Source organism: Apodemus sylvaticus, chromosome 10, assembly GCF_947179515.1.
Source record: "Apodemus sylvaticus chromosome 10, mApoSyl1.1, whole genome shotgun sequence".
In the NCBI taxonomy this organism is placed as follows: Eukaryota; Metazoa; Chordata; class Mammalia; order Rodentia; family Muridae; genus Apodemus; species Apodemus sylvaticus.
Genome location: NC_067481.1, coordinates 53,320,064 through 53,342,921, shown reverse-complemented (window position 1 = coordinate 53,342,921; position 22,858 = coordinate 53,320,064). Strand labels below are relative to the sequence as shown.

General features: G+C 40.6%; 2 protein-coding genes across 2 annotated transcripts in view; both read right to left on the bottom strand.

Moving 5' to 3' along the window:
• Window positions 1-22,858, bottom strand: part of LOC127694892 (NACHT, LRR and PYD domains-containing protein 1a-like) — a 50,155-nt gene that overhangs the window by 25,209 nt on the left and 2,088 nt on the right. The window contains exons 2-3 of the mRNA XM_052196645.1: window positions 20,394-20,712; window positions 12,496-14,152 (exon numbers count right to left, since the gene is read on the bottom strand). Coding sequence (XP_052052605.1) covers window positions 12,496-14,152; window positions 20,394-20,667 — 1,931 coding nt within the window. The 5' untranslated portion in view covers window positions 20,668-20,712. The remainder of the gene's footprint in view (window positions 1-12,495; window positions 14,153-20,393; window positions 20,713-22,858) is intronic.
• The window catches only part of LOC127694894 (NACHT, LRR and PYD domains-containing protein 1a-like), a 118,945-nt gene that overhangs the window by 94,083 nt on the left and 2,004 nt on the right, over window positions 1-22,858 (bottom strand). The window lies entirely within an intron of this gene.

Sequence of the window (22,858 nt, the reverse complement as noted above, 5' to 3'; positions counted from 1 at the left end):
ACACAAAGATCTTTTAAAGAATTACAGGAAAACACAAACAAGCAAATGAAGGAGCTGAGCAAAACCATCCAGGATCTAAAAACAGAAGTAGAAACAACCAAGAAATCACCAAGAGAGACAGCACTGGAGATAGAAAACCTTGGGAAGAAATCAGGGGCCATAGATGCAAATACCAACAACAGAATACAAGAGATAGAAGAAAGAATCTCAGATGACGAAGATACCATAGAAACCATGGACTCAACAGTCAAAGATAATGCAAAATGTAAAAAGCTTGTAACCCACAACATCCAGGAAATCCAGGACACAATGAGCAGTCCAAACCTAAGGATTATAGGCATAGACGAGAGTGAAGAGTTACAACTTAAAGGGCCAGCAAATATCTTCAATAAAATTATCGAAGAAAACTTCCCTAACCTAAAGAGAGAGATGCCCATGAACATACAAGAAGCCTACAGAACGCCAAACAGACTGGACCAGAATAGAAATAACTCCCATCACATAATAATCAAACCCCCACATGTACTAAACAAAGAAAGAATATTAAAGGCAGTAAGAGAAAAAGGCCAAATAACATATAAAGGAAGACCTATCAGAATTACACCAGACTTCTCACCAGAGACCATGAAAGCTAGATGATCCTGGGCAGATCTCATGTAGACTCTAAGAGAACACAAATGTCAGCCAAGACTACTATACCCAGAAAAACTCTCAATAACTATAGATGGAGAAACCAAGATATTCCATGACAAAACCAAATTTACCCAATATCTTTCCACAAACCCAGAACTACAAAGGATAATAGGGGGAAAACACCAATACAAGGAGGGAAACTATACCCTGGAAAAAGCAAGATAAGTAACCTTCTTTTATCAAACTCAAAAGAAGATAACCACTCAAATATAAAATTAACATAAAAAATGACAGGAAGCAATAATCACTCTTCCTTAATATCTCTTAACATCAATGGACTCAATTCCCCAATAAAAAGACATAGACTAAAAGACTGGAGATGTAAACAGGATCCTACATTTTGCTGCATACAGGAAACACACCTCAGTGTCAAAGACAAAAACTACCTTAGAGTAAAAGGCTGGAAGACAATTCTACAAGCAAGTGGTCTCAGGAAACAAGCTGGAATAGCCATTCTAATATCAGATAAAATTGACTTTCAACCTAAAGTCATCAAAAGAGACACAGAAGGACTCTTCTTGCTGGTCAAAGGAAAAATACAGCAAGAAACATCTATGTTCTGAACATCTATGCTCCAAATGCAAGGGCAACCTCATTCATAAAAGAAACTTTACTAAAGCTCAAAGCACACATTGCATCTAACACAATAATTGTGGGAGACTTCAACACCCCACTCCCCTCAATGGACCGATCAGGAATACAGAAACTAAACAGGGACACAGTGAAACTAATTGAAGCTTTGGACCAACTGGATTTAACATTTATATATATATATGTGTATATATATATATATATATATATATATACACATATATATATATACATATATATATATAAAACATTCATCCCAAAGCAAAAGAATATACCTTTTTCTCAGCACGTCATGGTACCTTCTCCAAAATCGATCATATAATTGGTCACAGGATAGACCTCAACAAATATAAGAATATCGAAATAATCCCATGCCTCCTATCAAATCACTATGGAGTAAAGTGGTCTTCAATAGCAACAAAAACAACAGAAAGCCCACATACCCATGGAAACTGAACAATATTCTACTCAATGATACCTTGGTCAAGGAAGAAATAAAGAAAGAAATCAAAGACTTTTTAGAATTTAATGAAAATGAAGGCACAACATACTCAAATCTATGGGACACAATGAAAGCAGTGCTAAGAGGAAAACTCATAGCCCTGGGTGCTGCCAAAAAGAAAATGGAGAGACCATCACTAGAAGCTTAATGGCACAACTGAAAGCCCTGGAATAAAAAGAAGCTAATTCACCCAGGAGGAGAAGAAGACAGGAAATCATCAAACTCAGGGCTGAAATCAATCAAATAGAAACAAAGAGAACCATACAAAGAATCAACAAAACCAGGAGCTGGTTCTTTGAAAAAATCAACAAGCTAGATAAACCCTTAGCTAGACTAACCAAAGGGCACAGAGACAGTATCCAAATTAACAAAATTAGAAATGAAAAGGGAGATATAACAATACAAACTGAAAAAATTCAAAAATTATCAGATCCTACTGCAAAAACCTATAGTCAACACAACTAGAGAATCTGGAGGAAATTGACAATTTGTTAGACAGATGCCAAATACCAAAATTAAATCAGGGTCAAATAGATCATCTAAACAGTCCCCTAACCCCTAAATGAACCCACACACCTATGGTCACTTGATAATGGACAAAGGAGCTAAAAACATCCAGTGGAAAAAAGATAGCCTTTTCAACAAATGGTGTTGGTTCAATTGGAGGTCAGCATGCAGAAGAATGTGAATTGATCCATTCTTATCTCCTTGTACTAAGCTCAACTACAAGGGCCTCCACATAAAACCTGACACACTGAAGCTAATAGAAAAGAAACTGGGGAAGACCCTTGAGGACATGGGCACAGGGGAAAAGTTCCTGAACAGAAGACCAATAGCTTATGCTCTAAGATCAAGAATTGACAAATGGGACCTCATAAAATTGTAGTTTCTGTAAGGCAAAAGACACTGTCAAAAGGACAAAACCAACAAATTAGGAAAGGATCTTCACCAACCCTAAATCCGACAGAGGGCTAATATCCAATATATACAAAGAACTCAAGAAGTTAGACCCCAGAGAACCAAATAACCCTATCAAAAATGGGGTACAGGGCTAAACAAAGAATTTTCACCTGAAGAACTTCAGATGGCTGAGAAGCACCTTAAGAAATGTTCAACATCATTAATCATTAGGGAAATGCAAATAAAAACAACCCTGAGATTTCACCTCATACCAGTCAGAATGGCTATGGTTAAAAACTCAGGAGACAGCAGGTGTTGACGAGGATGTGGAGAAAGAGGAACACTCTTCCACTGCTGGTGGGATTGCAAGATGGTACAACCACTTTGGAAATCAGTCTGACTGTTCCTCAAAAAACTGGACATGGCACTTCCAGAGGACCCTGCTATACCTCTCCTGGGCATATACCCAGAGGATTCTCTGGCATACAATAAGGACACATGCTCCACTTTGTTCATAGCAGCCTTATTTATGATAGCCAGAAGCTGGAAAGAACCCAGATGTCCCTCAATGGAGGAATGGATACAGAAAATGTGGTGTATTTACACAATGGAATAATACTCAGCAATTAAAAACAATGAATTCATGAAGTTTTTAGGCAAATGGTTGGAACTGGAAAACATCATCCTAAGTGAGGTAACCCAATCACAAAAGAATATGCATGGAATGCAATCACTGATAAGTGGGTATTAATTAGCCCCGAAGCTCTGAATTCTCAAGACACAATTAACATCTCAAATGATACCCAAGAAGAAAGAAAGAGAGGGCCCTGGTTCTGAAAAGAGTTGATCTAGCTTTGTAGGGGAGTACCAGGACAGGGAAATGGAAGGGGTGATTTGGAAATGGGCAGAGGGAAGAGGGCTTATGAGACTGATGGGAAGGGGGGAACCAGGAAAGGGGAAAGCATTCGGAATGTAAACAAAGAATATAGAAAAAAAAAAGATAAACTGATTCAGTTTTCCCATAGGCAAGTACACAGAGAATAGATTAAAGAGTAAAGGGTATGACACAATTTTGCCTTTCTGCTGAGGATCCAAGCCAGCATCTTGTTCTGGCTAGATGTAGTGTTTTGAATGATGTCACCCTGAGTTATGGACATTTGAATGGTTTCTTCAAGTCATGGTCCTCTTAGGGGAGGCTTAGGAAGTGTGGTCTTTGTGGCAGCAAGTATGCCATTGGGGATAGGCTTTTAGATTTCAAAGCCTTGACTCTGTCCCAGCATTTCATTTTCTGGTACAACTCAGCCTTCATTCCCAGATGCCGGCTGACTTCTGGTCCAGTCAGATAAAATCCAGCACTCCCCCATCCCCCCCTGTCAGCAAAATCCCCCTAAAGCACACCCAACAGTGTTAAACTTCACCCTGTCATCTGCACTCCATTTTCAGGCCTACAGCTCTGCCTGCATTCTCAGAAGACTGAAGGCACCAGGGACAAGGAGGTAAGACCCCATTTCAATCCCTTGCCTGCCAAGCCTCCTTAAAACATACCCTACATGCTTAAATTTCAGTCCATTCCAGACTGTTTTTCTGGACCACAACTCTGTCTGTTTTCCCATAGGCCACTGTGATACTAAGGATCCCAGGTCACACTGGTACTAGATACCCCCGAGTAAAGGTTAACACACAAAACCCCAGAGGCTGCACAGTGCACAAAAACTCCTGGAGAGTCATCCCATTGGATCTGAATCCTCACTAGTCACCAGAACTCCAGACCACTCAGGCCAGAAGACAGAAAGGAAACAGAAACCAAGGGAAAAATAATATAAAACTCCCACCCAATAAAGATAAACTCAGAAATTAGCAGCTAGGCCTATACTAACAACAAAACTCAGAAAGCTAAAGGACATAATCAACAAGAGCTAGAGAAATGTCACCAGCAGAGCCTATCTATCTTACTACATTAAGTCCTGGATACCCTAACATAGTTGAAATACAAGAACATGACCTTTAATCCAATATTATGAAGATGATAGAGGCCTTTAAAGAGGGAATTTATAAATCTTTTAAAAATACAGGAAAATACAATCAAACAGATGAAGAAAATGAGTAAAACTGTTCAAGACCTAAAAATGGAAGTAGAACCAATAAAGAAAACACAAAGCAAGGCAATTCTAGAGATGAAAAACCTAGGTAAGAGATCAGAAGTTACAGATGCAAGCACCACCAACAGAATACAAGAGCTAGAAGAGGGACTCTCAGGTGTAGAAGATACTATAGAAATGGATACATCAGTGCACTCACTGATAAGCGGATATTAGCCCAGAAGCACGGACTACCCAAGAAGCAATTCACATATCAAATGATGCCCAAGAAGAAGGAAGGAGAGGCCCCTGGTCTTGAAAAGGCTCAATGCAGCAGTGTAGGGGAATACTAGTACAGGGAGGCGGGAAGGGGTTGATTGGGGAACAGGGGGAGGGAAGAGGGCTTATGGGACTTTCAGAGAGGGGGGATCCAGGAAAGGGGAAATCATTTGAAATGTAAATAAAGAATATATCTGAGATATCCACCCAGCAGCAACGTGGAGGTGGCAGCCTGCACAACTGAGACTGGCCCTGCAGATTGGAGGACCCTGACCCAGAGACCTCCGGCAGGAGCCTTCCAGTTTCTGCTTCTGGTCCGGGAACATCCTCTGCCGCAGCACACCATCTCCAAGTGGCTCAGGAAGCCACCTCTATGCCCAGCTGCGTGGAGGAGACAGTCAGCACAACCTGCATCCAGAGTTGATGGGGGCCAGAGAGCTATATACCCAATTACAACTAAAAGAGAGTGCGTCTCGGCCGCCATCTTTGCTCCTGTGACTGTGAAACAGATTGGTAGGTAGGGATCACCAGAGTAGAGGATTGCTTGGGACACACTCCACCAGGACTCCACCTGCACTGAGGAACTCGGTAGCACCCTAGGAATTTGTGCCAGGGGAAAACAGGTCACCCAGGGTTGTTGAGATAGGCATGCAGGCACACAGGAGCGGCAAGCACTAGCCAATGACAGCAGGACCAACTAACACCAGAGATAACCAGATGGCAAAAGGCAAACGTAGTAATGTTGCTAACAGTAATCAAGGCAATATGGCATCATTCAAACCCAATTCACACACAACAGCAAGTCCTGGATACCCCAACACACCAGGAAAGCAAGATTTGTATTTAAAATCACAGGCCATAATGCTGATGGAGAGCTTCATGGAGGGCTTCAAGAAGGACATAAATAACTCCCTTAAAGAAATACAGGAGAACACAAGTAAACAGGGAGAAGCCCTTGAAGAACTAAGGGAAAACACAACAAGATAGGTGAAGGAATTAAACAAAGCCACCCAGGATCTAAAGAAGGTAGTAGAAACAATAATGAAATCACAAAGGGAAACAACTCAGGACATAGAAAACCTAGGAAAGAAGTCAGGAGTCATGGATCCAAGCATCAACAACAGAATACAAGAGATAGAAGAGAGAATCTCAGATGCAGAAGACACCATAGAAAGCATTGATACAACAGTTAAAATGAAAAATGCAAAACGTTCCTGACCCAAAACATCCAGGAAATACAGGACAAAACGAGAAGACCAAACCTAAGGATTATAGGTATAGAAGAGAGTGAAGATTTCCAATTTAAAGGGCCAGTAAATGACTTCAATAAAATTATAGAAGAAAACTTCCCTAACTTAAAGAAAGAGATGCCCATGAACATAAAAGAAGCTACAGAACTCCAAATAGATTTGACCAGGAAAGAAATTCCTCCCATCACATAATAATTACAACACCAAATACACTAAACAAAGAAAGAATATTAAAAGCAGTGAGGGAAAAAGATCAAGTAACATATAAAGGTAGACCAGTCTATCAGAATTACACCAGACTTTTCACCAGAGACTATGAAAGCCAGAAAAGCCTGGGCTAATGTCATGCAGACTCTAAGGGAAGAGAAATGCCAACCCAGACTGCTATAGCCAGCAAATCTCTCAATTACCATAGATGGAGAAACCAAGGTATTTTATAAAAAAAAATTTACACAGTATCTTTCCACAAATCCAGCCCTTCAAAGGATAATGAATGGAAAACACCAACAAAAGGAGGGAAACTACACACTAGAAAAAGTAAGAAATTAATCTTCTTTCAACAAACCCATAAGAAGATAACCACACAAACATAAAAATTACATCAAAAAATAGCAGGAAGCAACAATCACTATTCCTTAATATCTGTCAACATCAATGGACCCAATTCCCCAATAAAAAGATATAGACTAACAGACTGGATACGTAAACAGGACCCAACATTTTGCTGCATACAGGAAATGCATCTCAGTGTCAAAGATAAACACTACCTCAGAGAAAAGGGCTGGAAAGGTCCTAAGAAAACAGGTGGAGTAGCCATTCTAATATCCAATACAATAGACTTTCAACCAAAAGTCATCAAAAAAGACACAGAAGAACACTTTATAATCATCAAAGGAAAAATCTAGCAAGAAGAACTCTCAATTCTGAACATCTATGCCCCAAATACAAGGACACCCTCATTCGTAAAGGAAACTTTACTAAAGCTTAAAGCACACATTGCACCTCACACAATAATTGTGGGTGACTTCAACACCTTACTCTCCTCGATGGGCAGATCATGGAAACACAAACTAAACAGAGACCCAGTGAAACTAACAGAAGTTTTGGACCACATGGATTTAATAGATATCTATAGAACATTTCATCCTAAATCAAAAGATTATACCTTCTTCTCAGCACCTAATGGTATCTTCTCCAAAACTGACCATATAATTGGCCACAAAACAGAATTCAACAGATATAAGAAGATTGAACTAATCCCATCCCTCCAATCAGATCACTATGGAGTAAGAGTAGTATTCAATAGCAACAAAAACAGAAAGCCCACATACGCTTGGAAACTGAACAATACTCTACTCAATGATACCTTGGTCAAGGAAGAAATAAGGAAAGAAATCAAAACCTTTTTAGAATTTAATGAAAATGAAAGCACAGCATGCCCAAATTTATGGGATACAATGAAAGCAGTGCTAAGAGGAAAACTCATAGCTTTGAGTGCCTACAAAAAGAAGCTGGAGACAGCATACATTAGCAGCTTAACAGCACACCTGAAATCTAATACACCCAAGAGGAGTAGAAGGCTGGAAATCATCAGGGCTGAAACAAAAGCCTATACTCAACACAACTGGAAAATCTGGATGAAATGGACAATTTCCTAGACAGATACCAACTACCAAAGTTTAATCAGGATCAGATAGACCATCTAAACAGTCCTATAACCCCTAATGAAATAGAAGTGGTCATTGACAGATTCCCAACCAAAAAAAGCACAGGATGAGATGGTTTTAGTGCACAATTCTATCAGACCTTCAAAGGAGACCTAATACCAATAGACTTCAAACTTCCATTAAATAGAAACAGAAGGAATATTACCCAACTCATTCTATGAAGCCAAAATTTCACTGATACCAAAACCACACAAATATCCAACAAAAAAAGAGAACGTTAGACCAATTTCCATTATGAATGCAAAAATACTCAATAAAATTCTTGCCCACCGAATCCAAGAACACATCAAAAACGATCATTCATCACGATCAAGTAGGCTTCATCTCAAGGATGCAAGGATGGTTCAATATGTGGAAATCTGCCAACATAATCCACTACACAAACAAACTCAAAGAAAAAAAAAACACATGATCATTTCATTAGATGCTGAAAAAGCATTTGACCGAATCCAGCATCCTTTCATGTTAAAGGTCTTGGAAAGAACAGGAATTCAAGGCCTAAATATAGTAAAAGCAATATACAGCAAACCAGTAGCCAACATCAAACTAAAGTGAGAGAAATTTGAAGCAATCCCACTAAAATCAGGGACTAGACAAGGCTGCCATCTCTCTCCATATTTATTCAATATAGTACTTGAAGTTCTAGCTAGAGCAATTAGAAAACACAAGGAGGTCAAAGGGATACAAATTGGAAAGGAAGAAGTCAAACTCTCACTGTTGGCAGATGATATGAGAGTCTACTTAAGTGACCCAAAAACTCCACCAGAGAACTCCTACAGCTGGTGAACAATTTCAGCAAAGTGGCTGGATAAAAAATTAACTCAAGAAAATCAGTAGCCTTCCTATACTCAAAGGATAATCAGGCTGAGAAAGAAATTAGGGAAATGACACCATTCACAATAACCACAAACAATATAAAGTATCTTGGTGTGACTCTAACCAAACAAGTGAAAGATCTGTATGACAGGAATTTCAAGTCTTTGAAGAAAGAAATCCAACGAGACCTCAGAATATGGAAAAATCTTTCATGCTCTTGGATTAGCAGGATTAATATAGTAAAAATGGCCATCCTACCAAAAGCAATATACAGATTCAATGCAATCCCCATCAAAATCCCAACTCAATTCTTCAGAGTTAGAAAGAGCAATTGTCAAATTTATCTGGAATAACAAAAAACCAAGGACAGCTAAAACTATCCTCAGTAGTAAAAGAACTTCTGGGGGAATCAGTATCCCTGACCTTAAGCAGTACTACAGAGCAATAGTGTTAAAAACTGCATGGTATTGGTACAGTGACAGGCAAGTAGATCAATGGAATAGGACTGAAGACCCAGAAATGAACCCACACACCTATGGTCACTTGATCTTTGTCAAAGGAGCTACAACCATCCAGTGGAAAAGAGCATTTTCAACAAATGGTCCTGGTTCAACTGGAGGTCAGCATGTAGAAGAATTCAAATTGATCCATTCTTGTCTCCTTGTACTAAGCTCAAGTTCAAGTGGATCAAAGACCTCCACATAAAACCAAACACACTGAAACTAATAGAAAAGAAACTGGGGAAGACCCCTGAAGACATGGGCACAGGGGAAAATTTCCTAAACAAAATACCAATAGCTTATGCTCTAAAGTCAAGAATTGACAAATGGGACCTCATAAAATTACTGAGTTTCTGTAAGGCAAAGGACACCACCAAAAGGACAAATAGACAACCAACAAATTGGGAAAAGATCTTTACCAACCCTACATCCGACAGAGGGCTTATATCCAAGATATACAAAGAACTCAAGAAGGTAGACTCCAGAGAGTCAAATAACCCCATTAAAAATGTGGTACAAAGCTAAACAAAGAGTTTTCACCTGAGGAATATCGAATGGCTGAGAAGCACCTAAAGAAATGTTCAACATCCTTAGTCATCAGGGAAATGCAAATCAAAACAACCCTGAGATTTCACCTCACACCAGTCAGAATGATTAAGATCAAAAACTCAGGAGAAAACAGGTGCTAGCGAGGTTATGGAGAAAGAGAAACACTACTCCACTGCTGGTGGGGTTGCAAGCTTGTACTCTAGAAATCAATCTGGCAGTTACTCAGAAAACTGGGAATGATACTTCCAGAGGATCCTGCTATACCACTCCTGGGCATATACCCAGAGGATTCCCCAGCATGTAATAAGGATACATGCTCCATTATGTTCATAGGAGCCTTATTTATAATAGCCAGAATCTGGAAAGAACCCAGATGTCCCTCAAAGGAGAAATGGATACAGAAAATGTGGTATAGATACACAACGGAGTACTATTCAGCCATTAAAAACAACGAATTCATGAAATTTTTAGACAAATGGATGGAACTGGAGAATATCATCCTAAATGAGGTAACCCAATCACAAAAGAACACTCATGGCATGCACTCACAAATAAGTGGATATTAGCTTAGAAGCTTGGAATGCCCAAGACACAATTCACATATCAAATAAAGCCCAAGTAGAAGGAATGAGAGGCCTCTGGCCCTGGAAAGGCTCAGTGCAGCAGTTTAGGGAAATACCAGGATAGGGAAGCGGGAAGGGGTGGATTGGGGAACAGGGGGAGGGAATAGGGCTTATGGGACTTTTGGGGAGGGGGAATCCAGGAAAGGGGAAATCATTTGAAATGTAAATAAAGTATATATTGAATAAAAAAAGAAAAATTTCAAGACCACACTAGTCACAATCTGGACTACTCCAGAAGATTCCTAGAGAACTGCTGGTCCACAATCTATGTTAAAATAAATCCCCTACATTCTAATACCAGTGAAGGAATGTTGAAACAGCAGGTAGGAAAAAGAAAAGACTATATCTAATTAAAAAAAATGAAGAGAGAATCTCAGGTATAGAAGATACTATAGAAATTGATACATCAGTCAAAGAAAATGTTACAATAAAAATTTTCTGATTCAAAACATCCAGGAAATTTGTTATGCTATGAAAAGATCAAACCTAAGAATAATAGTGAAATGCCAAGCCTTTTAAGTTCAGACTTCATTTTAGAGAGCCTGACCTAAGTTTGAATTTAGGTAAATTAACAGGCTGGTACCTAGTATTAGTTTTCAAGTTGCTCCCCCCCCCCCAAAAAAAAACCCCTGAGTCTAGATTCAGTCTCTAGGATAATCCCCAATACCAGCATTTCCTGGTTACATCCTCAACAAGACCAGTGTCTGCAGGTTAATCCTCCAACAATTTAGCACCCCCAGGTTATAAGCCCACCCCCTACCTAACGGCCACCAATGCGGAGGGGAGCAGAAATTAAGTTTATGATATGACTCCCAGCACCAACCAATTATGTTAAAGGCCACAGTAACTTTCCAATTAGATACTTGCACATGTACTGTCTGTGTGTTGCTAACTATAAAGTCTTGGTTTGATAGACATTCGGGGCTTCCCACCACCAAAACTGTCCTGTGTGACAGTGGTGCACTGGGGGGTCCCGAGATACCTTGAATAGAATAAAGACCCTGCTATGAGTTGCATCATATTGGCTCCCATCTGTGTTTTGAAGCATCAATAGCATTACCCTGTCCTGACAATAGGAATAGAAGGAGAAGATTCCTTACTCTCTAGCTCAGATTATTAGGAAACAAAGTTTCAAAATGTAAAAACAGAAGACTTAAATAAAACATTGCTACCCCTGAGAATCTCTCCACTTAAGTAAACACTCCCTTCCCTGTTACCTGGCATGTGCCTGATCATTGCAAGAGTTACTACACTCTATAAAATTAGAGTAGTTGGCTGTCTTCTCTCACAGTGTCTGTGGTCCTTGGACAGAAATTATATTCTCTTATGATTGATTGTTAGGAGCTTGTATAAAATAAGTACTTAATGAATATTTATGGTATGACTCATGAGGTGGGAAGAAAACACATACTGATACTATAAGGTAGCCAGACTGCACAGTGGTAGCAAACCCTGGAAGAAGTCTACCTTGCTGCTGGAATTGGCAGAAAGTTAGGGAGCCTTTCAGGTGAGTGCCAGGGCCAGGCTGCCTTCATTGACACAGATATCCTCTGGGCAGTGAAACCATAGGGACTCTCAAACATATGCATGTGTTGGTGATGGGCAAAGATCTCAGGGCCAAAGTTACTGTTATAGGGGTGAGGGATGGTGCCTGAGGGAATGAGCTGTTTCTCAGAGAGAAAGCATGTTAAGAGCAAGGATCAGTAACTGTGGCCATTGCAAATTGGTGAGGTGTAGAAGATAATTTGAATCAGAGAAGCTGCGTGCTCCTCACTGAGGCATAGGGAGAGACAAGTTCATATTCCCATCCTATGATCAAGCAGACAGGGGTGAATAGAGAAAGCTTGTCAGATTCAGCAGTTAGATGTTGCTGATGACCTGTACTCTGCTGCCCTGGAACCAGCTAAGAGAGCTGCTGGTGTTCAGAACACGTGCATTCATGGGATCCACAGAGAAGCTGGGGAGTAGGCTGTGTGTCCATACTCACAGAACCATCCTGTGGGCTGTCAACTCATGTCCCTGCTGCCTTTTCCTATTCAGCTGAAGACTCCTCACATGACAGCAGAACTTAATGCAGAAAGTGACCACCATGAGCTCCATGTCTGTCTGTACCACCAGGTGATTCATATTTGACTGGGACACTGTGGCTTCCATGGAGTTTGGGTCAGGCACTGTTAAGTGAAAATTATGCATCACCTGTGTCAGGAGCTGCTCTTCCTGACTCTCATATAGACAGTGGAGCAAACCCAGATGGTGTAGTTGATAGGGTGGGTCCCCTATGATGCTCCATAGAAGCTCCAATGTTGTCTTACAAGACAGCTCTCGGGCAAAGGCTTCTCTCTTTCTCTGTTTATTCAAAAGACCAAATAGAAAGCGCACAGTGGGTGCCTCACATAGTGTATGTCTCCCATACACTTCTTTCAGTGTTTTCAAAATTCTAATGTTTTCCTTATCACCATGACTTTTCTTCCCATTCTCCAAGAGGTAACAGATTGCAGCAAAGAACTCCTGGAGACACAAGTGGGCAAAGCTGTAGCTCAGAGAGCTGGGCTGCTTTTGAAGGACACCGATCTTCAGGAAAGTGTCAATGGCATTCTTTGTTAACCTTTGCTTACAGAGGTCGCTTTCACTGAACAGGGCCTTTCTTTGGCAGATCCCCTCAGCAGCCAGTGAGCAAAGGGCTTTGAGATGGGTCCTCATGAGCTGACTGGGAATTGTCAGGGAAAGGTATTTCAGGCAGAGGGCTGTGGTGGTCTGTGAGGTTAGTGAGAGGTTTCTACCCTGCTCCATCTGCATTTTCAGGCAAGTGCAGACCAGCCAGCACACCCAGGGAACCTCACACAGGGTCAGGAGCACTGGCTTTGACTGAACCAAACTAAAAGCTCTAATTGCATCTCTTTCTGCAAAATATTTGTAGAAGTATTCCTTCCGTTTAAATTCAGAGAAGCCCAGGACTTTCACCCGACGTGGCTGACCCAAGGAAGGAATAATCTTCTGTAGAGCTGTGTCCCGAGCTGTGAGCAGGAAGGAGGCCACAGGAAGAATGGATTTCCCAAGCAAACTGCCCAGCAGTGTGTGCACAGGCTGGGTTTGACTCCAGTGCAGACATAGCTCAGGATTCTGGTCCATCAAGACCCATGCTGGCTCATCTATGCCATCCAGGATGAAGAGCAGCTTCTCAGGGTGAGACAGGATCTGACTGATGGGAGCAGTGGGCACTTCCTGGCCTTGTGCTATGAGCTCAGCCAGACTCAGCTGTTTGTGCTGGGCCAACTCTCTGCAGCTGAAGAAGAAGACATGCTCAAAGCGATCCCTGTAGAGCTGGCCTTCCTTCCAGGCTCTCCTCACCTGCCTGGCCAGTGTTGACTTCCCAATCCCAGCAGCCCCCTCTATTATGACTAATTGAGGCTCTTTCTGAGTACCTATGTTTGGGCCAAATAAGTCTTGGATCTCAATCATATGTCCTTCTTCCTCTGGTCCACATGGATGCTGGCTTTTTCTGACCAAGTTCTCTGAGTCTCTTTGGCACAATTTTTCAAAGAGTAGTAGGCTTGTGAAGTTTTGGAACAAATTCTCCCTTTTAAATGACTGTGTGTGGTAAAAAGTCTCTTCTACTTGCTTTATATATACTTCTGGAATGGCCCCTGAATTAAAAAGAGAAAGATTAAGAGAAATGTTCATATTAGGGTTGTCTGTTCATTCAATCTTTCCTTTCCTTCCTTCCTTTTTTCTTTCCTTCCTTTGTTCCTTCCCTCCTACATTCCTTCCATTCTACCTTCCTTCCTTCTTACCTTTCTTTGATCCTTCACCATCTGGATTGAGTTAGGCATCTGTATAAGTTGTACAGCATACAGGCTATGGGCACTGATATATTCTGAACAGTGTAGTATAGAAAATGTGAGTTTTAGAGTAGAAGATTCTAGTTCAAGTGTTCATGTGACTACTAATACTGTGTAACATCCATTCATGCTTCAGATATTTATCAGTTTCTTACTCCATGCAAGTCTTGCTCTTGAGTCTGAGATTAAAAGGTGAGTTCACAGGTATATATATATATATATATATATATATATATATATATATATATATATATATATATATATCTGTCCTCAGTCAGCCTATCAATTTGATCTATTAGCTTCACTGAGCTCAGCTTTCTCATCTATAATTTGGGAGCTGTGGTCTCTCCTTGTTGGAGGTCAAAGAATAGTTGGGGAGATTACAGACAGTAGAGTGGATGTCTGTTCCTGGTAGATCCTAGTGGACCCACCATTCCAGACCTGGCAACATCTTTCTGCAATCAGAGTCCTGAGAATGTGGATCTGACAGGAAGATCTAGGAATGCCATAGAGTTAATGTTTCTGGACATAGACCTGGTCCCCTGTTGTGGATAGCCCTGGGCTTGTATTTTGATTCTAATTCCAGTCCTCAGAGGGGCTGCAGATGAGGAGTTGCCTTGTGAATCTTCCCCACACCTTAACTTTTCAAATAAAGGCTTGAGCCTTTGATTGGGCAGGAGGAAGTGGGAGTAGATGAGAGTCGAGGGGAGGATGGACAGGATAAACTGGAGGGGAAGGAGCTATTGGGGAGAAACAGAGAGGCATCTGAAGGAGAGAAGCTAGCTCGTGGCCTGGAGAAACCACAAGTTACATGGGATAATATAGATGGAATAGAGTAGTGTAGTGGGAGGTTGCCCAATCTAGGCTTTTAGCTTGTTTTATTAACTGATTGAGTTGACTGAACTTTCTTTTACGGGGGAACTGGGTTGGAAGCAAAGTAGCAACAGTCCCCTGTCCCTAGGCCTAGCAATCTTGGGTGTATACAAATATCTCTGGTAAGAACAAGCCTTGTTTGTGGCTAGTGTTTGAATGTTTTTTGTCCCTTCTGAAGCTCATGCTAAATTTTATTTGTCAGCATACAAGTAAGGGATACAGGTCTAGTGTGAGTGTTTGTAGCCATGGGGGCAGGCCCCTTAATAACTGGCCAATACTTATCTTCTATGAATGGGCAAACTGTTGTGGGAAAAGATACTCTTCCTTTCCTGTAGGTACCTGTTTGCTTTTATACTTTGTTTTTGAGGCTAAGTAGTCATAGTTTTCAGTCTTAGACTTTCAGTCACCAAAACTATAATTAATATGCAAGTTTTTTTTTTTTCAAAAAAGAACAATCACTGAGCATGGTGGTGTAGTTCTGTGTTTTGTCACATAGAAGACAGACCCAGGAGAATCAGGAGCTCAGGTCCAGCTTTTTCCATATGGGGAATTTGAAATCAACTTATAACCAGCTACTTTGTTGAAGTTGTTTATCAGCTGTAGGAGTTCTCTGGTGGAGTTTTTTGGGTCACTTAAGGAGACTATCATATCATCTGCAAATAGTGATAGTTTGACTTCTTCCTTTCCAATTTGTATCCCTTTGACCTCCTTATGTTGTCTAAGTGCTCTACCTAGAACTTCAAGTACTATATTGAAAAGATATGGAGAGAGAGGGCAGCCTTGTCTAGTCCCTGATTTTAATGGGATGGCCTCAAGTTTCTCTTCTTTTACTTTGATGTTGGCTACCTGTTTGCTGCATATTGCTTTTACTATGTTTAGGTATGGACCTTGAATTCCTGTTCTTTCCAGGACTTTTAGCATAAAAGGATGCTGAATTTTGTCAAATGCTTTTTCAGTACCTAATGAAATGATCGCGTGGTTCTTTTCTTTCAGTTTGTTTATGTAGTGGATTGCATTGATGGATTTCCTTATATTGAACCATCCCTGCATCCCTGGGATGACGCCTAGTTGATCATGGTGGATGATCATTTTGATGTGTTCTTGGATTTGGTTGGCAAGAATTTTATTGAGTATTTTTGCATTGATATTCATAAGGAAAATTGGCCTGAAGTTTTCTTTCATTGTTGGACCTTTGTGTGCTTTTGGTATCAGCATAATTGTGGCTTTGTAGAATGAGTTGGGTAGTGTTCTTTCTGTTTCTATTTTGTGGTATAGTTTGAAGAGTATTGGTGTTAGGTCGTCTTTGAAGTTCTCATACAAGTCTGCACTAAAGCCATCTGGTCCCCTGCTGTTTTTGGTTGGGAGACTTTCTATGACCCCTTTTATTTCTTCGGGTGTTATGGGACTGTTTAGTTGATCTATTTGATCCTGATTTAATTTTGGTGTTTGGTATCTGTCTAGGAAACTGTCCATTTCCTTCAGATAATCTCCTTCAGATTCTTCAGTTGTGTTGCGTATAGGCTTTTGTAGTAGGATCTGATGATTTTTTGAATTTCCTCAGTTTCTGTTGTTATATCTCCCTTTTCATTTCTAATTTTTTTTAATTTGTATACTGTCTCTGTGCCCTTTGGTTAGTCTGGCTAAGGGTTTATCTATCTTGTTGATTTTCTCAAAGAACCAGCTTCTGGTTTTGTTGATTCTTTGTATGGTTCTCTTTGTTTCTACTTGTTTGATCTCAGCCCTGAGTTTGATGATTTCCTGCCTTCTACTCCTCCTGGGTGAATTAACTTCTTTTGTTCCAGGGCTTTCAGGTGTGTGGTTAAATTGCTAGTGTATGCTTTCTCTATTTTCTTTTTGGAGTCACTCAGGGCTATGACTTTCCTGCTTTCATTGTGTCCCATAAATTTGGGTATGTTGTGCCTTCATTTTCATTAAATTCTAAAAAGTCTTTGGTTTCTTTCCTTATTTCTTCCTTGACCAAGGTATCATTGAGTAGATCATTGTTTAGTTTCCATGTATATGTGGGCTTTCTTTTGCTTTTGTTGCTATTGAAGACCAGCCTTACTCCATAGTGATCTGATAGGAGGCATGGGATTAGTTGGATCTTTTTATATTTGTTGAGGACTGTTTTGTGACCAGTTATATGATCAATTTTGGAGAAGGTACCATGAGGTACTGAGAAGAAAGTAGATTCTTTTGATTTAGGATGAAATGTTCTATAGATATCTATTAAATCCATTCGGTTCAAAATTTCTGTTAGTTTCACTGTGTCTCTGTTTAGTTTGTGTTTCCCTGATCTGTTAATCCACGAGGCCTCATGCCAAATCATATTTGGCAAATGAATGTAACTCACTATGTAGAATTTGGAAAATTAAAATATATACATTTTGTATTGATACTTGTTCCGCATTCCTTTTTCCTTCTCTGCATATGGGAGAGGCCTCTAGAAATGTAATTGATCATTGTTTACAAGCCTTTAATACTATGGGATTACCTAAATTCATTAAGACAGATAATACTGGCAACAACTTTATATCATTTTGTAAAGAATTCAGTATTGAACATAAAACTGGAATTCCTTATAACCAAATGGGTCAAGGAATTGTTGAGTGTGCTTATTGCACTCTGAAAAATTGGTTTTTATACCTTCTAAGATCACCAAAAGCACATTTTGCTTTTGTCTTATTTGTTTTTTGCTTTTTCTCAAACTGATGCTAAAGGTCAGTCTGTAGTGTATTGCCACTGGCATCCAGTCACTTTTAATTCTTATGCCATAGTTAAATGGTGGGACCCTTTTACTAATGCATGGAATAGTCTAGACCCTGTTTTAATATGGGGAAGAGGTTCTGTTTGTGTTTTTGTTTGTTTGTTTGTTTGTTTTTGTTTTTTGGTTTTTGTTTGTTTGTTTGTTTGTTTTTTGTTTTTTGTTTTTTTACAAAAAGAAGACACAGCCTGATGGCTGCTAGAAAGATTGGTTCATCAAGTGGACACAGATCCTGGATCTTCTAGTAAATATGATTCTAATCACTAAGAATGGCTAAAAAAAAAAAACATTATCAGCTTGCTTATCTGGCACTTACCTGGAAAAAAAAAACAGTCTCTCTGTTGATTCTCAAAACTACTTCCCCCATACTTGGAAGTCAGGCTTTGTGTTTGATAGTTAGTAATTTGCAACTGAATTGCATACCTTGGGACTTCTGCAGACAAGTTAATCCTGTTTTGCTTCTAACTTCTGCCCTTGTATTTTAAGCAGGCTGGTTGTTTGCACCCAGGCTCACCTGGCTCAGTGACTCACCATGACAATTTCCCTGAGTGCATATATTTAGGTCCATGTGGCTTTGGTCTGATATTGTGAAAAAGGTATGCTATGAAGGCCTGCAAGCCAGAGACAAGTAAATGAAATTCTATGACCTTTTGTCAACCTAAGACAGGAACTTGTGCCTATAGGCCATGTTTATTTATAATAAATGCTAAAGGCCGTGTTTGTGTAAATAAATACAAACAAGCTGCACATGAGTTTCCCAAGACGGGTAAGAAAAAGAGTGTAGAATTCTGACCTAAGACAGATGGGTACACCAGCCAACATAATTCCCAGACAGGATTATGGAGCATAAGAAAATATTTTGCCCCAGTCCAGTCAATTTTTAATAAAGCAAAAGTGAGGCATTATGCCTTCTCCTCCCAGCCCTTGAGCAGGAATTCCAGAACTGTGGTAGCCATCATCCCCCCCCCCCCCCCCACACCTAGGGCTGAACACTTGGACCAAGGTGAAGTTCATTGTTCTTCCAGATTTACAATTTTCTGAATTAAGCAGGTGACCCACCCAGCTGCCTGAGCAGTGGAGGGAAGCCCACTAAGCAGTCAGAATAGTTCTCCTGAACAGGGGCCTCACCTTAAACTGTAAATTCTGAGTCCTCCATTAAACCTTGGGACCTTGATCAGTAACTGTTGTCTTGGTCTCATTCGTCTCTCTCTGCCTTCCCATACATCCCCAGTTTTCCTACCAGGTAGCGGGTTCAATATAACTGAGGGCCACTCCACAGGTAGAGGATGTAAGCTGTGGCCTCAAGATAGATCTTGAAAATGTTATTGAGGTACCTAAAGGCCTGGAGGGCTTAGACAATTAAGCTTTCCTTCTCAGACAGTCCTCCCTGCAAAAGGTACTTAACCTCAGGTCCACCCTAAGAAGTGGGGTACAGTTTTACTCAACCACTTTCCACCATGACAATAAATGTCTTAAAACCATCAGGGTCCACTGTGGTGAGCAATGGAGAAGGCTTTTGCATAAAGAGTCGCCATCTAATCTCCTGTAGAATGCATCTCTGTGTGTCCAGCCATGACCACCAAGCCAAGCCAAACCTGCTGATGAGCCAAGGACTATCCTTGTGGACCCAGCCACAGCTCCTGCCTTTCCTCTTCAGTCCCTGGCTAGATCCAACCCACAGGCTCCCATTCTGTTCATTTGTAGCTCCCAGCAGTGCCTGTGAGTTCAAGAGCCTGAGAACCACACAGCCATGGCCTCCTTGCAGCCCTGGGACCCCTGAACCAGCTCCTGCTGTACCTGCACCCCAGACTGCATTCCCTCACCCCTGGAGTGGTGTCCTGTGGTTTCCCCATAGCCTGGCATCTGCCCAGTCACAGTGTATGGTAAGCACAGTCAAAACTCTCTGTGCCCTTCCTTCTTTAGCAGCTGAGTTCTGTGGCAGAGTAGACAGGGAACCATTAACCTACATATTATCACTCAAGTGCTACAGCTTAAAGAGACAACAGTTCATCTTTCCCTTTCTCAGATGGATACATTGAGAAAGGTTGGAGCTCTAAAGTGTGGACTTGTAACATTGGTGTCACTAATTGTTCTTCTCAAGAGCTGGCCTGAACCCTATGCTAACCTTCTCAGAGACCTCTGCATGCGTGACTCTCCCCACTACAGCTTCAGGGTGCTCCTTCCAGGGGGCTTTGGGTACCACATGGGAACCTGATCATGTACTTCTGTAGAACAGAGTGTTCTCTAGAGTTCAATTAGGGGATTCTGAAAGCCTTCCCATTCCAGAGTCTCCTGGGACCTGTGAACTTCTTTGAGAGGAGTCTGGGCTGCCCATGGAAATATTGTCAGGAGGGCTCAGTGGTAATGAAGGGTCATAGAGTGATGGGTTGGGGTTATTCATGTACTTACCTAGCATCTTGTGCTTATCTGGCTTGGGTCTGTGCTTCACCAGATTTACTGCCATATGTTTATTTATTTTGAAGGTGTAGCACAAGTCCTGTTGACCCTCATGCTGAACCACCTTTGTCTTACTTTCCTGCGTGCATTGATATTCTTCTATGGTGATAGAGCCATCAGATAGAAGATAACCTTCTTCTTTGAGAAGTTTGTGCTCTGATTGCTTCAAGGCGTACTTCTGTTGTTGCACACTGGAGATCAGCGGAGTTTTATCTCTGCCAGACATTTCTGCTCTGGGAATGGGTGTTTGATCAGAAATGATAGAGGAGACCTGGTGATAAAAGAAAACAGAAAAACCCCTACAGGGTCAGATTGTCTTTGATCAGAACAAATGAAAGACACAAGTCTCTCCTGGGGAGAGGGTACTATGTGTCCAGGTGCAGGGACTTGGGCTTCATAGGGCAGAAGAGGGAACTCTGGGACAGGAGTGTTCAACAGTGGACGTGCTCTTTAACATTTCACAACTAAATGATGCTGGCGGATGTCCTAGCTGCTCTGTTGGCTTTCCTGAAGGCAGTTGTGCTGAACCTTAGACTGAGGTTCCTTAGCTTGTCTAAGGTTCTTCTTTTAGATCATTAAGGTTATTTTTCTCACCCCAAGGACTGATGAAAGGCATGGAGAGTTGTTATCTTACTGATTATTTTCTATGAGAGGATGATGATGGAGTTTTGGCTCTGTTCTGTGCCTAGGGGCTAAGGGGGGTGGTGGTGTATGTTGTGGATGTACTGCCTGTGCAAGAAGAGATTTTTAACTTGATCTGCCCTGCTGGATAGATCATGTGATTGCTGCTCTTTACTTCTGGAGAAACCTTTGCAAACAGCTGGGCACATCTGTGAACTATACAGTGAGATGGAGCAGAGGGGACTCAGTAGGCCCCTAGCCAGGGCAGCCATTTGCCTAATGTGAATTGAGTAATAGCAGTGATTTAATCCAGAAGTGTAGTGAGCCACCCTTTGTTCTTCTCTGTTACAAGATGGCGCTGGCCACATGCTGCTCAAGATAGCTTTAACCTTAAATTATTAGTTTTAAACTTACCTTTTATTACCCTCTTTATATTTTTTAAATCATGTCCATAACTTATGAGTCAATACCCTATAGTCAAGGCATGTAAAACATTTATACCTTTAAGACCAATTAGAAATAAGGATGAAGCGATTACACAAATCTCATTAATTTAAACCAAGTACATATATATTTTTCTAGCTATAATTTCAGGGGAATAAAGCACCTTGAACCCAACCATCACCATGGTAGAAATTTTTTTCCAGGAGAATTAACCATTAAGTTTGAAGCTGTTGGCCTCTTAAAAGTAGCTTTTTTCTCCAGCTATGTTTAACTCATAGTTAAGAATGTGAAGCACCTTTAATCATCTTCTTCTGTGTAAATTGCAGACTGGCAGGATTGCCAGTAGATCACGCCTTTTTTACCATTTTATTTTCTCCTTTTAACACATAACATAAACACAACAATCATTCAGCCACTCAAACAATAGACAACATGAATTGACACACATATAGACAAGTTTGGTGCACCAAAGATACACAACAGACAGAAATGGAACTTGATGTCCCAAAAGGATCTCAAATACCTTAACCAGAACTAAGAATATCTCCATAAGGATTCAGAGAGAAAATAGGACGTCTCCCATTTTCTTCTGTTTCTTGGAGAGTTTTGAAATTATATTTTAACCATTATTATTATTATCACTATATTATTATTATTAGTAGTATCATTATTATTACACTATTTGATACTATGTCCTGTACATGGAAAAACTGCTTTTCAGAAACCTGCTTTTTCTCTTGTTTAAGAGTTAGCTTCTTATCTTCTTTTTTCTTCTGGGAGTTCTGCCAGAAAAGGAAGGAAAGAAATAGAGGCAACCCTTGATAGTTATTGTATAGTGTCTTGCTTTTTTAACCCATATTAAGTTTATAAAAAGAGAGAAAGGTTTAAAAAATGTGAGACACGGTATCTTGGCCATGGCCAAGTAGAGAGGTAGGAGGGGGAGGAGAGCCCAGGAATTTCTTTGTCCAGTCCAGTTTTAACTGCCTCTGACTTAAAATTCCCACGGTTCTCAACTGAGGAGTTCGCTCTTAGCTGATTACTATGCAAATCCTCTTTTCTTTTGTTCCACCGGAACTCTTCCGGCTCTGTTTACTTTGCAGGGCGGAGCTAACTAACTACCTTCTCCTCTGTCCGTTTATCCTACAGACGGGAGACCAGTGGCCTGTATTACTGATTAATTTTTTATTTTATAATATAAGACTTGTCCCAAATACCGGGAACTTCATAGCTCTTAATACCAAGGGCTGTACCTCCCTTATTCTGGGTATTTTTAACTCGTCCCAAACACCGGGAACTTCTTAGCCTCTTAATACCGAGACTGTACCTCCCTTATTCTGGGAATTTTTAACTTG